We start from the raw sequence: 18678 nt of genomic DNA on the forward strand, positions 1-18678 counted from the left end.
GAGATACCGGATTTGATACCCAGCATATCAGAGGTATGTTTTTAATTCTGCGGGGAATGGTTTCTGAAATAACACAGGAGGTAAGGACGAGGAGAAAATGTTAATATGATGAACACTGTGATTAAGCGGAGACGACGAGGCGACTAATTCTGGCCTCGCTCGGCTTTCGTAGTCCTTCCGTCCACAACTCTTTGCGCAGCCGCGGCCGGTCGTGACGTCATGGGAAGTGGCGCTCGCGGGAAAACTTGTCTAGGCGTCCGGGAGGAAGCAGGGCGCGCGCGCGCGGGACTTTCAAGCTTCGACCCGGGGAAACTCTGGTTGACATGAGTCTCTGGGTGGACAAATACCGGCCGTGCTCCTTGGGGCGGCTGGACTATCACAAGGAGCAGGCGGCCCAGCTGCGCAACCTGGTGAGTCGGCCGCGGTTTGGACCGGGACAGCGGAGGCCCCAGGCGCCCCTGAGCGGTAGGGCATCGCCCGCCCGCCATTAGGAGAGGCGCAGAACAGGGAAGGGGGAAAAGTGTGTGTGGGGTGGCGGGGGTTGTGTTTTTAAACCGGGAATATCAACTGGCGAGTGTCACCTGAGCCAAGACTCGAAATGAAATGTTATAAATACGGAAACCGAGCAAAGCGTGGGAGAAGTAGAACGGTTAATAAGTGCAAAATCCCTGGGGCAGGAGTGTGCACAGCTTGTTGTAGGACCACAGCCAGTTGGAAGAGTAATAGGAACTGGGGCGTGTGCTGGAGGAGGGAGTGGTGCAGACTCAGTACATCCCTACAAAGTGAGATGGGAAGCTGTTGGAGGATTTCGAGAAGTGACATCATCTGACTTTTAAACAGGCTTAATGTTTCTTGGTTTGAATGTCTTCATTTACAAGGAAAATGTTGGATTTATTCATTCCTAGGGTCGTTTCTAATTCTCAAATTCGGTGGATTAGGATGTCTTTGAGTTTAGTTCCTTGCAGAAGGCCCCTGCTGCCTTCTGATACCCCCCTTTTAAAAAATTGTTGTTATAGATGGACAGCATGCATTTATTTCAGTGCCTCACATGTGCTAGGCAAGCTGTCACTGAGCCCCAGCCCTGATACTTCTTTTTATGTTGTAGTTGTTTAGTGTCTAATGGCAGTGATTTATGAAAAGCCAACTGGATCTTGTAGGGAGTGGAGTGTTATTACAGAACTAAACTGTGCAGTTTGTGTCTTAGTCTTCTTTTAACTTTTCTTTCCCACATCTAATTATCAGAAAACCCTTGGAAAACTCATTGCCTTATAAGGCAGCAGACTCTGTTAGTACCCTGCCTGTGTATCGCCTCGTTTGTATAGTTCATGCAGACTGACTTTGAACTTCCTACGTGTGGTTTTTGCCTGAGGTCTTTTCTCTGGCTGAAATCCCCAAGCACACTTGAATTACTTAGGAATTAATCCCCTCTCTTTTCTCCCATCCAGTGTCCTAAGCAGGCTTCCACAAAATACTGGTGAGAAAGTTTCTCCACCCCTTGGTTGGGTTAACACTGTGGTGTATATTTGTGCTGGTTTTAATTGTTTCCCCAACAGGATCAAGCCCATATGTCTAGAGTGGAATTAAAATTAATAACACATTCTTTTTGATTTCCTTTCTTTCCTTATATTGCATCCCTGTTCTCTGGAAGTTTTCCTTTACCTTCCTTGCAGGTTAAACAAATGCACCCAGTTCTTATCACAGGAACTATTTCCAGGAGCCCAAACAAGAAAAACATCTATCTCAGAGTTACAGATTTTTCATCTCACAGCTGGTTGGGTTCTGTAATTAATCATTCCTTTCTTTTAAAAAATTCTCTAGGTTTGGGAGTTTCGGTTGTCTAGCATTTTATCTTAAATCTTGCATGTTCTGTGCTGTATATATAGGTTATTTAAGATTCTGGGTAATAATGTTTTAAAATTTATTTCAAAGTACAAATATGTATTTTAATTTGTTAGTTGGTGTGCAAAATATGTGGGACTTAAAAAAGTAGTTCAGTTCTACCTAGAGTAATTTAATTCGACTAGAGAAAAATACCTTGTTCTTTTTTTCCCCAGGTTCAGTGTGGTGACTTTCCTCACCTGTTAGTGTATGGACCATCAGGTGCTGGAAAAAAGACAAGAATTATGTGTATTCTACGTGAACTTTATGGTGTTGGAGTGGAAAAGTTGAGAATTGAACATCAAACCATCACAGTAAGCACTTCACTTTTGGACTTTATGGGAGGAATTTTTTTTTCCCCAAGTTTATTTTTTGTTTTTATTTGTTCTTAGTTATATATGAAAGTAGAATGTTTTGACATAACATACATATATGGAGTTTAATTTCTCATTTTGGGGTTCACATGATGTGTAGTTACACTGGTCATGTATTCATATATGAACATAGGAAAGTTATGTCCAATTCATTTTACTGTCTTTCTAATACCACCCCCACCAAAAGCATTGTGAGTCAGCATCTGCATATCAGAGAAAATATTCAACTTTGGTTTTTTGGGATTGGCTTATTTCACGTAGCATGGTACTCTCCATTTCCATCCATTTACCTTTCCCTGCAAATGCCATAATTTCATTCTTCTTTATGGCTGAGTAGTGTTCCATTGTGTACGTGTACCACATTTTGTTTATCCATTCATCTGTTGAAAGGACCTAGTTTCCATAGCTTAGCTATTGTGAATTGAGCTGCTATGAATATTGATGTGGCCACATCACTATAGTATGCTTATTTGTAAGTCCTTTGGATATATGCCAAGGAGTGGGATAACTGGTCAAATAGTGATTCCATTCCATTTTCTGAGGAATCTCCATACTGCTTTCAGAGTGGTGCACCAATTTGCAGTCTCACCAGTAATGTATGAGTGCACCCTTTTCCCCCATTCTTGCCAACATTTATTGTTACTTGTGTGCTTGATAATTGCCGTTCTGTCTGGAGTGAGATGAAATTGTAGTGTAGTTTTAATTTGCATTTCTCTAATTGGTAGAGTTGTTGAACATTTTTTCAGATATTTGTTGGCTGACTGTATTTCTGTTCGGTTCCTTTGCCCATTTATTGATTAGATTTTTTGTTTTTGGGGTTTTTTTTTTTTTTTTTTTTTTTTTTTGAGTTCTTTATATATCCTGGAAATTAGTGCTGTATTTGAAGTGCATGTGGTAAAGACTTTCTCCCAATCTCTAGGCTTTCTCCATGTTATTGTTTGTTTCCTTTGTTGTGAAGAAGCTTTTTAGTTTGATAAAATCCTATTCGTTGATTCTTGGTTTCACTTCTTGTGCTTTATGAGTCTTGTTGAGGAATTTGGTTCCTAAGCTGACATGATGAAGATTTGGGCCTACTTTTTCTTCTAGAAGGTGCAGGGTCTGTGGTCTAATGCCTAGGTCCTTGATCTACTTTGACTTGAGTTTTGTGCAGGGTGAGAGGTAAGGGTGTAATATCATTTTATTATATATGGATTTTCAGTTTTCCCATATGGGAGGGATTTTCAATCCTGATCATATATGTGCCCTTCATCCTCTCAGTTGTGCCTAATATATGATTTAAGAATGAATTTCAAAGGTGTGCAGGATTGAGAGATACTAATATAAGAATGAATTTCTGATGTACAAGATTGAGAATTACTAATATATAGACCTAACTATTGTAGACCAAAGTCATTTATATTAGAAAGCATGAGCAACAGGTTTGCTGTAAAATGCACAGGACGAGAGTCATTTCAGTTTACCTAGTAAGTAAAAAGATGTTGCAAATGAAACTAGATATCAAATTTCCAGAAGTTCATTTTTCTGGGATCAGTAGTGGAGATGAAAAGAAATTTTAATAATCTAAATGTGGAATCAAGTGACAGTGGAGCAACTAACTGACTGGGAAAGGAAACTTGAGGCATTGGGAGGTTGAAAGGCTTCCCATGATTTTGCCCTGTGGAGTTTTCCACCCTGTACCATACACTGCGTTGTTGTCATGCTCTTTTCTTTGGGATGATGTTTCAGATCTAGTTGAAATATCTTCTCTCTAAAGTGCTTCTCCCACCCCATGAGAAATATGTTTTTTCTATAACCTGTAGTTTATACTTTTTATACTACTTTGTTTTGTCTAGATTATAGTGTATATATCCTTACTTTGACAAGATTGAATTTGTTTTGAAGTTATGTAGGGGACATGCCAGATTTATTTTCATATCCTTCATACCCCTGGATGGACTGTTTTATATATGTTATGCATTGAAAAAAAATGAATGCTGATTGTGGATGGTATTGATTTTAGTAGAATCTTCAAGAAGGTAAATGAGTTTTAGGCTAATATTGGTTAGCTTATGTTTAGACAGATCCAAGGTTGAGGAGCTTGGTGGTACATCCTGAAAGAAATTCTTATAATATTATGTAAGGAAAAATTTAGCAAGAAAACTTATCTTTAGGGAAAAAATTACAATATCTTAATAGAAGAACAAAAAACAGGAACCAATCAAATGGAAAGATGCAGGGTTTTTTTTTTTTTTTAATTACACAAAATGATCCTAAAGTTCACATGGGAAGAATATATTTCTGAGACCAGCTAAAGTAATGATAAAAAAGCTTAGTGAAGTGGGACTTGTTTTATAAAATTATAAATCATATCCTACAACTAATACAGTGTATTAGCATTTGCATAGAGAATGTGACTTGTGAAACTGAAGAGAGCCTGGAAATATGCTGACAGATCAGTTTGAAAACAGTGGAAAAGTATGAACCAGCAAAATGTGTCAACGTAACTAGTTATCTATTGGGAGGTAAACAAAGTTCAATTTCTGTGACATACTATTTGTAAAGATAAAGTCCAGGTAAATTAAAGACTTGAATGTTAAAATGAAATGCTAAATATTTTAGAATAAAATTTCTTAGAGTATTCATGCTGCCTGTCATTGAAGAAAACCTTTTAATCGAGACTGTATGAAATATGTATGAATTTAAGATTTTATATGACAGGATATCAAACATAAAATCAATGGAAAAAAGATTGTCACAAAATATTTGAAAGGAAAGTTAGGTAAGAGATTTTAAAATTAAAAATGGAGAAGACAACCTCGTAGAAAATGAAATAAATAATCAATAGAGAAATATGTGCCCAATTTGACCTTTGAGAGAGTTAAGCAGAGTGTACATTATTTTGTCAAATTTGCAAAATTTGAAAAGCATACTAAAATGGACTATAGATGGGGGATGTTGAGGAAGAGTATTTGTTGCCATTGGAAAAGTGAATTGTTAGATCTTTTGAAAAACAGTGGTCTAGAGATGCACATACACATAGGCAAAAAACAAAATGGCCATCAGCATGACCATCAGCTGTTGCTACCCAGCTATAACATATCAGTTATCTGAGAGGGATTGTCAAAATAAATTGTTATTGTTAACTAGGTAAAGCAGAGGTATGGGTGTGACTTCCTCTTTCTTTTTGTTTTCATTTTTGTATTGACATGGAAAAGACCGTAAGAACCTATATTTAGATTGATAAAAATGATAATTTGTTGATAAATGAAGATGACTTGGGGATATCTGAAAGTAAGTGTCAAATGGAAGCTCACACCCTGGGAAACAGATTCTGGATCCTGGCAGGTGGAAGAGAATGCACGATGCAGTTCAATAGTAGACATTCTTTATTCAAAGTCGGCAGCAGCCCCTCCCTCCAACTCCAGTCCCATTTTGCCCCTGCCAGTTCCATTTAGCCCACTGGGCCATTTCCATAGGCCCTTTTTGTATGTAGGCCAGACAGAGATGGCACATTGACACTCAGTCACATAACTGGATGCATGCTCACAAGCAGTTGTTTTTGACCTTGAGAACATAAACTGAATCAGGTTGTTCATGACCTTGGCTGCATACTACAAACAGCCTGCTGGAAGCCTCAGCAAGGGATGAACTATAGCCATCTTAGAATTGCCCTACAGTAAGGGAAAGAAAGCAATCGCAGTAAAACAGGATGTGTGATGTGACCCAGTTGATAAAAACACTTTTGCACATTAAAAATGGAGTTAGTGAAGTTATATCAAGTTCTCTTTTTTTTTAAACAAACTTCAGTTGTTTATATAATAAAAGCAAAATAAATGAAAATACAAAGAAGAAGGGAAATAGCCAATAATAGATGTTGAAAAAAATCTGGTTTGTTTGTTTTGTCCACAGACTCCATCTAAAAAGAAAATTGAAATCAGCACCATTGCAAGTAATTACCACCTTGAAGTTAATCCCAGGTAAAGTGCTATTAAGCATTTTTAGAAAAATGGTTGGAAGTAAGCAGTTTTTAGCAACAGTGTTTCCATACTTTTTTAAAGATTAGAGGTCTCAAAATTATATGCATGGAAGCACAGTATATAAAACAGATTAAAGTGAAGCTGTCCTTCTCAAAATGTGATGCCCAGTATTGTCCCACTTTGCCTTCTCTGTCAGATGGTTTCAATAATATATATTAAGTTTTCTTGCTTTAGAGTTCATTGTTAGTAAATTTTTAAAAAATTATATTGATTTATTCAGCACTGATGAGCAAAGAATGTCTAAAAAGTTTGTAATGTCTGAAGTAAGTATTTCTGAAACTGAGTTTGGGTTGCCAGGTCTTCCTTTGTTACTTCTGGTATTTCAGCTTCTTGGTTAGAGGGTGTTATGGTAGTCTGCCAGCCAATGTGTTTACATCTATCATGAGATAATAAGATTAGATTCTAGTTGGGGAGACATTGAAACTTGTGCAGTATTGGTAAAGTTGAGTAACCTTAAAAGGTTCTGTGGTGCCTGATGTGTTCCTAAAGGAGAACAGAATGGAGGACCTTCTCAGGCAGAGGCAACCTCATGGTAGAGAGGCAAGAATGAATGTCCAATTCAATGAGCAGGTGGAGACAAAGGGAGTAGGAGGAATAGTTATAAATTCTACCAGGATTATCATACTTAGTCCTTAAAAATAACCCTAGCATAGTTATTATACTCTTCCCTGGTTATGTCAAAGAAAATTAAGAGAAATAAGATTTGTGGGAAATTAGTCTGATCATAAAAGTAAAAAGGGTTAATTCTAAAAAAAAAAAAGGGAAATGTTTTAGATTTTTGGCTAGAAAAATGATCATCCAAAAGGCAATCTAGGTGTATTGATCTAATAATTATAGTGACTTGGTAAAAAAAAAAACAAAAAACTTAATGACTTAATGGTTATTTGGGAAAATAAACTAAAGCTGATTATTTTGCACTCCTCCTTTTTTTCTTGTGAGTTTTTCTGAGACAATAATAGCCAGTTAGATTAAGCTGATTGTTTTTCAGTGTTTGAAATTAACATTCATTTGGCCTAAATTGAACCAGATGATTTTTTGGTTTGAGAGATGATTTATTCAAGTGCCAAAGTAATAGTATGGATGAAAATGACAAGTATGTGCCTGTGATAGGTCAACAACAGTTTGTATCTTAAGCTCCATTTGCTTATCTCATCCCTTAGTAAATCCAAATCAGCTCCATGCTAGTGTAAGTAACAGACTTACCTAGGCTCCTTCTCCCAGTCTTAGCTATTTTGGGGATAGGGAAGATGAATAGGCATTACATTTCTGTTTCAGGGTAATTTTAAATTTTGATAGTTACAGATAATTGAGAAATTAGCTGTAATTAGATATTAACTTTTCAATAAGAGGACACAGAAGTGTTAGTATTTGCCAAAGTGTTACTTATTAGTTTTTACTCTAAGTAACATTAAAAAATAGTAAGAACATGTTTAGTGTTTTCCATGATAAAGTGTCTTTATTATATGCAAGTGTAATACTTCTTAAATATTTATATATATGGATGTTACTCTTGTTTTGTGTAGTGATGCTGGAAATAGTGACCGGGTGGTAATTCAGGAGATGTTGAAAACAGTGGCACAGTCACAGCAACTTGAAACAAACTCTCAAAGAGATTTTAAAGGTATGCGATGAAATGTTGCTCGATGAAACATTGCTTTTTATGAGGCTGCCAAACATTAATGGTCCCTTTACAGAAGTGAACAAGATAGGCATGGCCCCTGTGTTCATGGAAGCTCATAGTCTGAGGGAATTGAATTTTTTGGGAAAGAGGATATTTGTGACAGCTATTTGATACTTTAGAACATGAATAATTAAAAACCCTACTTTATCTAAAATAAGAAATTAAATGGTTTTAAAGTAATTATTTGTATGACCATGGTTTTATGTTCATTATCAACTGTTTGATGAACAGGGAGCAGTGGGGGTAGAGAGGGAGAGTAGTAAAAACAAACCAGCCTATCATTCAGAAATGGCTACTATTAACAACTTGGTCTTTGCTTTCCAGTACTTTTTCTATGCATATATATGCATGCGGTTCTTGTACATAAAACTTTGTGATGATTATGCCAGCATTTAATGCTTTAAATGGATTTTGCCAAATTCTTCATCTGAAAGAATCTATACATTTATATTACCACTAGCAGCATTTGGGAGTACTCATTTCTTCTCAACATTTATTTATCAACCCTCCGGATAAATGTTTTTTATCTTTCTCAGTTTGAGTGGAGGAAATAGTATTTTGTATTTTTCTTTAGTTAGTGTGGTAATTTTTCTTGTGTTTCATTGCTCATTTTTATTTTGTAAATCACCTGTGCTTATTCTTAGCCTATTTCTCCTCAGTCTCTGTATTTAAAAATAACCATTTATGGATTTATTTTTTGTTCCCACAAATGGAGACTTTTCTTATATTTTTAATTTATGTGGCAATTATTGATGTTTTATCTTAATTTTATATTCTGTTAATAAATTTTCTAATGTATAATCTTCATATTTTCTTTTGTATTCATATATTTGTGTGTGTACATATATACATACACACACACACACACACACACACACACACACATGTATTTAGAGAGAGAGAGAGAAAGAAATAAACCCTGACTTTGTATGACTTCTAATAGTTTCTCTTGTCAAATTATGTTGTCAAGTACATACAATACAGTGCTTGATAGTAGTGGGGCCAGTGAGCATCCATGTCACAGTTCTGGAAGGAATGTCTTAATATTTCCTTATTTAGTTAGTTGTTAGATTTTGACATGATGCACTTCTTTCTTAGTTACATTGTATTACTTTATACAGATATACTACTGTTCTCTGCTTACCAGTTACTACTTGGTTGCAATCTCTAGAATCACCACCTAAAACAAAAATAATGGTGTATAGAATGTAAATATTTAGAAAATTCTGTGCTTTTAATCTGTTATAAGAATTGTGCTGAAGATCTGTTTTCAGAAATATGATTAAGATTTTAAATCTGAATCCGTTAACAGTTATAAATCTTTAAAGTGAAATGTTATAGAGTAATTTAAAAAACTAACAATATTCTGACACTCAGTTAAAATTAGATCTACATTATTAAAAATTATAGACCTGTTTTTACATTTACTGTTACATTAAAAAAACAATATTTAGGTAACAAGTTTAGCAGATACTTTAATTCTTCAGTATCCATAGAGATGTTGTTCTGTTTCTGATTCTTTTTTCTCGTAACTGAATTCAGGTGTGATCCTTTTCCTGTGATCATTTTTTAAAATGGAAGTATGTTTTCCTGTATTAGGAAGGAGAAGTAATAGGAGGCCAGAGAGATTTTTTTAGGTTCAGAGCTCTAGATCTGCCCCTTGTTTTATTTTCACAAACTCTACTCTCTGCCACTCTTGTTAGCATTCTTTCCAGTGTCTCTTTCCTGTTCTCAATTTGAGTGCCGTTTTGGGATTCCTCATAGAGGAGCCTTGTTTTAATAGGGAACTTTGTTTGCTTCACAATCTGCTTCTTTGTCAGGTCTTACTGCATCATCATTCCCTTGCTTTCACCCATGAGTTGGGCTGTGTAGAATCTGCCTCCTAATTCAGATTGCTGTTTTCAAATTGTTCCATGATGATTTCCAAATGTCATGGGTAGTTTTAGTGTTCTCCTGTCCTAATGACTGACAGAAGACTAGTGGATTCCTACCACTGCCTTCCACGGAGGTGCTGATGCTCTGAGGGTTTTTTCATTTGAAATTGCTTGTTCTCACTTGCTTATATCTGGAGTTCTTAGATTAAGTTCTTCATTTAATTTTGAAATAGATGTTCCTGGAATCATTAGTTGTTCGTTTTTTAGGGGGGATTCAAATGCCACACTACTGCCACTGCCATCTTCCACATTAATTAATTAATATAATGAAAACTAGAAAAATTGGAGTTGGTCCCTGCATACTATTCCTGAACCACTGTAAGGCTAATCCTAGATTGTGGTCAGTTGAGAATCTTACTCTATAAGTGTCCAGATAACTTTATGCCTTGTTGGCTATGTCTCTTGAAACAGTGCCTTAGAATTTTACATCCTTATCTTGGTAAATTTTAAGTTTGTTTTGTTTCTCTTTGACTCAGTGGTGTTATTGACAGAAGTTGATAAACTCACCAGAGATGCTCAACATGCTTTGCGAAGAACCATGGAAAAATATATGTCCACCTGCAGACTGATCTTGTGCTGCAATTCTACATCCAAAGTGATACCACCTATTCGCAGTAGATGCCTGGCAGTTCGAGTGCCTGCTCCCAGCATCGAAGATGTATGTCAAGTTAAGCTTTTCAGGAAACATTCAGTTCAAATTCACTGATCTTTGTATATTTCTGACATGTTTGTTTTGTTAAAACACAGTGAAGCTTATCAGTAATTCAAGAACAGTTATAGATAGACCTGGAAACAAACCATTAATAGACGTATAAACCAATGACTATAGTAGTACATACTAGATATCAATATATAAAATGTTCTTTAAACTATCTTTTACCTTAAGCAGGCTTTATGAATTTCATGAAACTAGATATGAATTAATTGTTTAGTGTATTTTACCTCAAACTGATTTATTTGATAGTAGTAGGAAATTTGAGAATAGAGGAAATAAATTTGGCAAGGTGATGTGGTTATGCCTAGTCCCTAGGTAGTGAATCAAAGTTGGTCTGAAACATGATTGATGCATATAATTTTTTATAATTCTTAAATTTTTCACAATAAGCAACTTGCCTTCTGTTAATAGATTTTGGAAGGTTTTATACAAAATAGGGAGAATATAAGACGTATTTGATGCAGAGTAGTAAAGTATCTTTACCAATTTCACTTGTAAAAATGGGAATAATACAATTAAAAAGGTTTAAAAGATACTATCAATAGAAATTATCTCAATATGCTTTTTGACAGATTGCCCATTTTTGTTAATTTGACTTACAGATTTGTCATGTGTTATCTACTGTGTGCAAGAAGGAAGGTCTGAATCTTCCTTCACAACTGGCTCACAGACTTGCAGAGAAGTCCCGTAGAAATCTCAGAAAAGCCCTACTTATGTGTGAAGCCTGCCGAGTACAACAGTGAGTGGAAGGGGCAGTTACTGCAAGACACTTCTGGGAGATAAGCACACTTCTGTTTAATTTATTGTGATCTCTTTTTGTTGTATAGATATCCTTTTACTGCAGATCAAGAAATTCCTGAGACAGATTGGGAGGTGTATCTGAGGGAGACGGCAAATGCTATTGTCAGTCAGCAGACGCCTCAAAGGTAACCAGTGTGAGGTGTAATGATAGAAGTTTGATCAGGATAGTTCAGATAGGGGCTCTTTTATGTTACCACCATGTCATTTAGAAGTATAATTAATAAATTCTAGAAATATGGTGTTTCAGAATAGTTGGTGTGACATTATGGATTTTCTTAAGCTGTTAATGTGTAAAAGTAGGATTTTACATAAAATAAATCTGGAAATTTTTAATTGTCCTTTTATAATCTCAGATGACTTAAACATAATGTGTTTGACATTCCAGTATTGAAAAGAATAATATAACTTTGTAATTGATGTATGATGTGCTAGAAAGACACCATACTTTTTTTTTCTTTTAAAATACACTTTTATTATCCACATAAAGACTAATTCTTCATGAATGTAAAGATGTGATCATATACAGTCTCTTTATCTTCAGTCAGTTACCCCCCCCTTTTGTGCGAGTTTCCAGAGGCTAGTATTTATCTCTCTGTATTTTATATTTTTCTCCTTGTTCATATAATTGTGAAAGTATGTAGGGATTCTTTTTAGTTACTACTTATTTTATAAAAATAGAATCCTATTTTCATACTTCTCTTTAAGTTGCATTTCTTAATGATACCATGTAGAACTCCTTCCCAGTCATAGCTCAATTCATTTTCTAAAAAAATTAATAGGCTTTATATTTTTAGAACAGCTTTAGTTTTCCTAAAATTAAGCAGAAAGTTCCTCTATGTTCCTTCATCCTTTCTCCCGCAGTTTACTCTACTATTGATATCTTGGATTATTTGTGGTACATTTGTTGCAACTGACAAGTCAATATCAATACATTATTTGTAACACAACTCAGTAGTTTACAATAGGGTATAGTTTATGGTTTTGGGCAAATGTTTGATGTGTTCCATGATTACAGTGTCATATAGAGTAGTTTCATTGTGCCAAAAGTCTCCTACCCTCAATCTATACATCTCTCCTTATCCCAAGCAACCAGTGCCAGTGTTCCTTCCTTTTGCCTTTCCAGAAATTCACATGGTTAATACAGTGTATGACCTTTCATATTGGCTGTCTCATTTTTTTGTTGTTGTTTTTGTTTATACATGACAGTAGAATCTATTTTGACATATTTATACAAACATGGAATGTATCTTATTCTAATTAGGATCCCAGTCTTGGGATGTTGAGATTCACTGTGGTGTATTCATATATGTACATATGAAAGTTATGTCAGATTCATTCCACTGTCTTTCCTATTGACATCAGACTTCTTATCCTAATTTAGCTAGGTGTCCTTGAGGAATATACTGCTTTTCTCTTTATTTTTGAGTTTCAGCTTTCTCATTTGTATAATGAAGATAATGTTTTTATTATCAAGGATACATGTGCCTTTGTTGTGAAGAGCAAAAGATTATGTGATAATGGTTTGAGAACTAAAAAAACTCCTGTGCTCATGCCTAATGATAGGTTCTCTTAAGAATAATTCTAAGTATGTTTCATTGGCACTTACATAATATTTTTTGAAACTCTTTGTGCAAAGTTGTTTCCATTTATTTCTGTGGGTTTGATTCAGTGATGGACCATACTGAAACTCCTTGGTCACTGGTTGTTTGATTTATGATAGTTCGATTGAGAAAGACAGTCTGCACTTCTCCAAATAAAAAATGACAGCCTTAAGGCCCACTACCTTTGTAGAGTATGGAGGAGGTTCCTCAGGTTTGCTGAAGCACAGCCTCTTATCCTCTGCCTCAGAACTGAGAAGCCATCTTTGGACCTTAGCAATGGTTATTGATCACTTTTGGAGTATAGGATAGACTGAGTTCAGCCACTTGAACTTAAGCTTTCCTGGCTGAACTGAAAATAATGATGAGGAATATACTACTTTTCTCTTCTTGGTTGATATATGTGATGAATTCTGATTTTCATAAGAGAATATTCAAAAAGGATTAAAACATGTTTTAACATGTCTTAGAAGCCTTTTACTTTCATAAAATATTTCTGTACTGAAGGTGATTTTCTTGTTTTTATGATTTTAAAGAAGAAAAATTGGTAGTTGAATTTTCTACTTTTAAGATTTTGGTATAGAAATTTGATAATGAAAATTATCAAACACATCTGAGAACATGGGTTTTTAAATTTTGATTATTCTTTTTCCTAATTCTTCCAGCTGCTGGTACCCTTTCTTCCAGTTTTCCAAACAAGTTTTGGCAGCTTCTAAATGAACTTGTGCAAGAAGTAGTGCTCTTTCCTGTTAAAATCTAATAATTGTGGGAATTAATTCTGTTGTGCTAAATAAAAAGAAATTTGCCTAATTCCAGAAAGCCTTAGAGCTGGCCAGAAATACTGGCAGGGTAGTGTTATTTTGATCATTGTCCTGTGCAATGTCAGATGAGTATTGATCTTTGACTTTAGTCTTATTATAAATGTTTGTTGTCTTGATTGTTAATTGGTCTGTCTTACAAAAGTCATAACTTTCTAATTTGAATAGCAGCTTATATTTACCGAATAATTATGTCACCTCTTACACTGTTACCTCATTTAACTCATAACAGTCCTAGGAGCAAAATATTACCATCTTTGCTTCATAGATAATAAAACTGAGATTTAGTCAGATTAACTTGTTCAGAGACATTAGTTATTAAGAGGCAGAGACTTGTTCTAGAATACCCACGTTTCTTTGACTAAAGAATTTATACTCTTAATCACTTAGAACCCATCAAAAAATAATGACACAAACATAGTAAATTTAGAATATATTAATTTTTAGAAACTACATGATACTAGAAATTAACTCAGACTAACATGAGATGTGTGCTAACATACATGGATGTACTTATTGTAGTTACACAATTGTATAGGTAAATATATCCTGAATTGGCTTTTTGGAAATAAGCCATGTACATATATTAGAATAATTTCCTACCATGCTGTTTGTTTTTATTACTTATGCTTTGATCATCAGGTTTTTTTTTTGAGGTACACTACTGTGTCAGAGAGGAATCACAGGCATTTGAGTCAGACATGAATAAAATACTGGCTTAACTCTCCGAGTTTTAGTAGAAGCTTAGCCTCTCTGAACTTCAGATTCTTGTCAATAAAAACATTTGTTGTGAGGAATAGTATAGTGCAGCGAACCTAGTTCAGGCCGTGGGGTCAATAAATGCTTAGCAGACATTGGAAAGATGTGGATTTTGGATTAAGATTGAACCATGTTCAAATAATGCCTTGCTGTGACCAACTCTGTCAAGTTTAGTAACTTTCATTTTTTCAATAAAAAAATTGAAGATAATGTTTTTCACGTAGCTGGTATGAGAACTGAATTAAATTATTTAATATATACATAGCAGGTACCCCCAAAATGTTAGTTCTTTTTAATTTTTTTTAGTTTTAATGTATCTGAGCTTTATACTCCTGGAGCCCCACAGAAAGGAGCCTGAACTTAATATTCTTATCAGTGACTAGATTTATTTGAAGTATGAACCATCTGTTGTATAGTAAAAATTCAGAAATTTTTCCTCTTTAGGATAGGTAAATATGTACAGAGATGAAGATAATTAAGTTTGTACTGGGAATTTTAATTGTCTTTTTTTCTTTTTCCTGAAATGGCATATATATATTTCTTTATTTTACCCCTTTGCTTCCTGAAATGTTTTGAGAAGGACCTGGCATTAAGGACTCAGAGGTTTGAGGTTCATATTGACTCAACTTGGTTTGTACTTACCTATAACTTCCTGTCCTGCCCCTTTTGTGACAGGATTTCTTTGTGTCCCTGCTGTATTGCTTTTTTACTGTGCAATCTAGGCAATGGCACATTACATGCTTCCATTGTCTCTTGTCACTTATGCAGTTGCTAAGGACCATTTTCTAGAATCTTTAAGCAATTTCTATCTGTAGTAAAAATATGAACATTAAATTCCATGAAGTTTTGATTTCTATCTGGCACTTTTGTGGTTCATATAATAACCCTGATTATTACTCTATTTTAAAGGAGTTCTGTAAATTTTTTTAAATGAACTGAAATTAGGAAATGTTTTTATGTGTAAATCCTTAATGTGATAAAGTATTTAGGAATATATGCATGTATTAGATTGTTTGTTAACATTGTCCCTAATCTTCATCCAAAAATAGTAATTATTTTGTTTTATGTAGGCTCCTTGAAGTTCGTGGAAGGCTTTATGAACTTTTAACTCATTGTATTCCTCCTGAGATAATAATGAAGGTAATCCTATTTCAGATCTTGAACTGCTTATAACCATAAAATTTGGATTTTGGGTGTGTGAAAAGAGGGCTTTTCAAAGTTCCATGATAAATTATTACCTCTTTTTCTCCATTTCATTAATTCCACAGATAGTTATTCAGTCTCTGTATGCCAACTACCACTAGGGGAGTGCTAAAGAAAGGCAGGGAGGACCTGCCTTCAGGGAAATTATGTTCTAATTTGAGTGAAAGGGGAAGTATGTAAGAATTTTAGAAAGTTATAGATGCTATAGAGGAAATAAAATGATGCAATGGTAATAATGGAGGATGTGACTATAGATGTCCATTGATGGGTGTTCTGAAGAAGACACTTATTGCTTAAACTAAGACTCAGAAGAATAAGAGGAAACAACCATATAAATAGCTGGGGAATAAGGATTTCAGAGAGCAAGATTCAGGGTACATGGAGAATGAGGTTAAAGGGGAGTAAGAGTCCCACTTAGCTAGCCAAATTTATTGGTTGCGAGATATTAAAGAATTCCAGGGTTTTTGTACAAACTAAATGTACAAACTAAAGAGTGAAGGTCCATTTTTCAATCTATAGGCATTGCCACTTTATACAGACATCTGTTCTTTTCACAGAGAGACAAATATATATGTGTATCTGTAGTTTTCTAAAAGTTTTGTGTTCTCTCCTGTGATTTTATTCAGAAATATAGCATGATATTGCTTCATGATACTAGGGATTTACTTTGTTCTTTTTCATGGATGAATGGTTTTCCTTTGAATGATTGTATTAGTTTTTTGAGTATGGCCTCTTGGTGGAACATTAGATTTTCTACAGATTATTATTATAAATAATACTGCAATATGTATTTTTGTAGTTAAATTCTTTCACATATAGATGCTCCTCCACTTACTATGGGGTTATGTCCTGATAAATCCACATTAAAAGCTGAAGATACTGTAAACTGAAAATGTATAGCCAGGCATGGTAGTGCTTGACTATAGTCCCAGCTGCTTGGAAGGCTGAGGCAGGGAATCACTTTAGTGCACAAGTTCGAGACCAGCCTGAGCAACACAGGCTGAGCAACCCTGCCTCAAAACAAACAAACAAGCAGAAAATAAACAAACCAAAAAACCCAACATTTAACACAGCTAACTTGCAGAACATCGTAAGTTAACAACACCCACCATAGAATATTGATTATTTACTCATGTGATTGTGTGACTGACTGGTAACTGCGGTTCACCTGCCTTCCCCTGCATCTTGGGAAAGGAATATACTGCATATTGCTAGCCCAGGAAAAGATAAAAATTTGAATTATGGTTTCACCTGTGTTATCCCTTTCACAACATAAAGCCAAAAAAAAAAAAAATAAATAAAGGTAAAAAGAAAATTAAAAAAAAATCATTTAGTCGAACTGTTGTAAGTCAGAGGTTTTCCATATTTGGAATTTGGCAGGTAAGCACCATGTTATTACATTCAGAAGAGGTATGAAGCTTTTGGTTTTGAACTAAAAGATTTAAAGATTTCACATATAAAAAAGCATATTCAAGTTTTTTTTGTTTTTTGTGAATGAGAGAAATGAAGTATGTTTGGCTGATTTTTTAAATGATTACTTTTTAAGTTACTAATTATTTTTCTGTAGGGCCTTCTCTCAGAACTTTTGCATAATTGTGATGGACAACTGAAAGGGGAAGTGGCCCAGATGGCAGCTTATTATGAACATCGTCTACAACTGGGTAGCAAAGCCATTTATCACTTGGAAGCATTTGTGGCCAAATTTATGGCACTTTATAAGAAGTTCATGGAGGATGGATTGGAAGGCATGATGTTCTGATTTCAGTTAGTAATTCTCCAAATATTTCTTAGTATCAGCTTTTACTCATAATTTATATTAGAAGAACTTTGTGTAGAATAAACTGACTTTACTTAATCATGTCTTTTTTGTGCTTCTTTTTGTAATTCCTCTTTGAATTTACTAATAATTATTGTTTTCTTCTATGTTAAATATTTGCTTTTATACTATTGAAATATAGAAACTTTGAGTCCAGGAAAATTATTTTAATTTACTTTAAACATTAGTTTTTCAGGTGTGCAATATCAGTCCTCCCATTCTCTTTCATCTAATCTCTTGCTTGCTATAGGAGACTTATACATAAAGAAGCAAAGGTAATTTTCTTTCCCTAAGGCTACTGTTTTTGGCTGTAGGTACATAATTCTTTGCTTGGCAAATCATTACTTTTATCTCTCAACCAAGAATTATATTTAAAATTCACGTAAAGCACATGTACACCCTCTCTTGCCATATGATGCCTTGCATTGTCTTAGAAGGGCATCATCAGATGTGACCCCGTGGCCTTGTACTTCTGAAACCATGAGCTAAATTAACACTACTTTATGAAGTTATCCAGCCTTAGGTATCTTGTTACAGTAAAAGTGGATCTGTACACCAGGTGACAAATGCATTGTTGTATTACCAGGCATAGCAGGCCCTGGGATTGCTGCCGGTTTTGCCCAAAGCTGAAGAGCTTTTCAAAAATAAACATTTCTTTCAATTTGTTATCTGACTTTGATCAAGTTTTGCCCTGAATTGGCTATTTTTTATGATTTTGTTTATTTTTATAGTTTGCTGTGGCGGAAAATGACCCAGTATATATCCCCATTTTTATTAGAGGTATACTTTAGCTCATTCTTCATTACTTTTTGTAGATTAAGATTTCAATCTTATTATTTTCCTTTAGCTTGAAAAATTTTCTTTGGAATTCTTCTAAGGCAGGTCTGGTGAATTCTCTCAGGAATATTTGGGACTTTTTTTTTTTTTAACCTAAAATGGTTTATTTTGCACTGTTTTGAAAATCATTATTTAATGTGTTTAGAATTTTAGTTTCATAGGTTTATAAAAGTCTTTCTCTGCAGTTTGTCTTGCATTGTTTATGAGCAGTCATTCTAATCTTTTTGCTTTGTGCGTGTGTGTGTGTG

General features: G+C 34.7%; 1 protein-coding gene across 1 annotated transcript; it reads left to right on the plus strand.

Moving 5' to 3' along the window:
- The first annotated feature begins 227 nt into the window (after positions 1 to 227).
- Rfc3 (replication factor C subunit 3) lies at positions 228 to 17629 on the plus strand. The gene is made up of 9 exons (XM_047551954.1): positions 228 to 410; positions 2055 to 2192; positions 6141 to 6208; positions 7792 to 7889; positions 10360 to 10541; positions 11201 to 11337; positions 11426 to 11524; positions 15645 to 15714; positions 17345 to 17629. The coding sequence occupies exons 1-9, from the start codon at positions 324 to 326 to the stop codon at positions 17534 to 17536; spliced, it is 1071 nt and encodes a 356-aa protein (XP_047407910.1). The 5' UTR covers positions 228 to 323; the 3' UTR covers positions 17537 to 17629.
- Positions 17630 to 18678: the final 1049 nt, after the last annotated feature.

Source organism: Sciurus carolinensis, chromosome 5 (assembly GCF_902686445.1).
Source record: "Sciurus carolinensis chromosome 5, mSciCar1.2, whole genome shotgun sequence".
Lineage (NCBI taxonomy): Eukaryota > Metazoa > Chordata > Mammalia > Rodentia > Sciuridae > Sciurus > Sciurus carolinensis.

What these genes read in the sequence shown, in the direction of transcription:
- Rfc3 (XM_047551954.1), top strand. Translation starts at nt 324, where the DNA reads ATGAGTCTCTGGGTGGACAAATACCGGCCGTGCTCCTTGGGGCGGCTG. An exon ending in CTGCTCCCAGCATCGAAGAT is followed by an intron (nt 10,542 to 11,200) that starts GTATGTCAAGTT and finishes TTTGACTTACAG; the next exon opens with ATTTGTCATGTGTTATCTAC. An exon ending in AGTCAGCAGACGCCTCAAAG is followed by an intron (nt 11,525 to 15,644) that starts GTAACCAGTGTG and finishes TGTTTTATGTAG; the next exon opens with GCTCCTTGAAGTTCGTGGAA.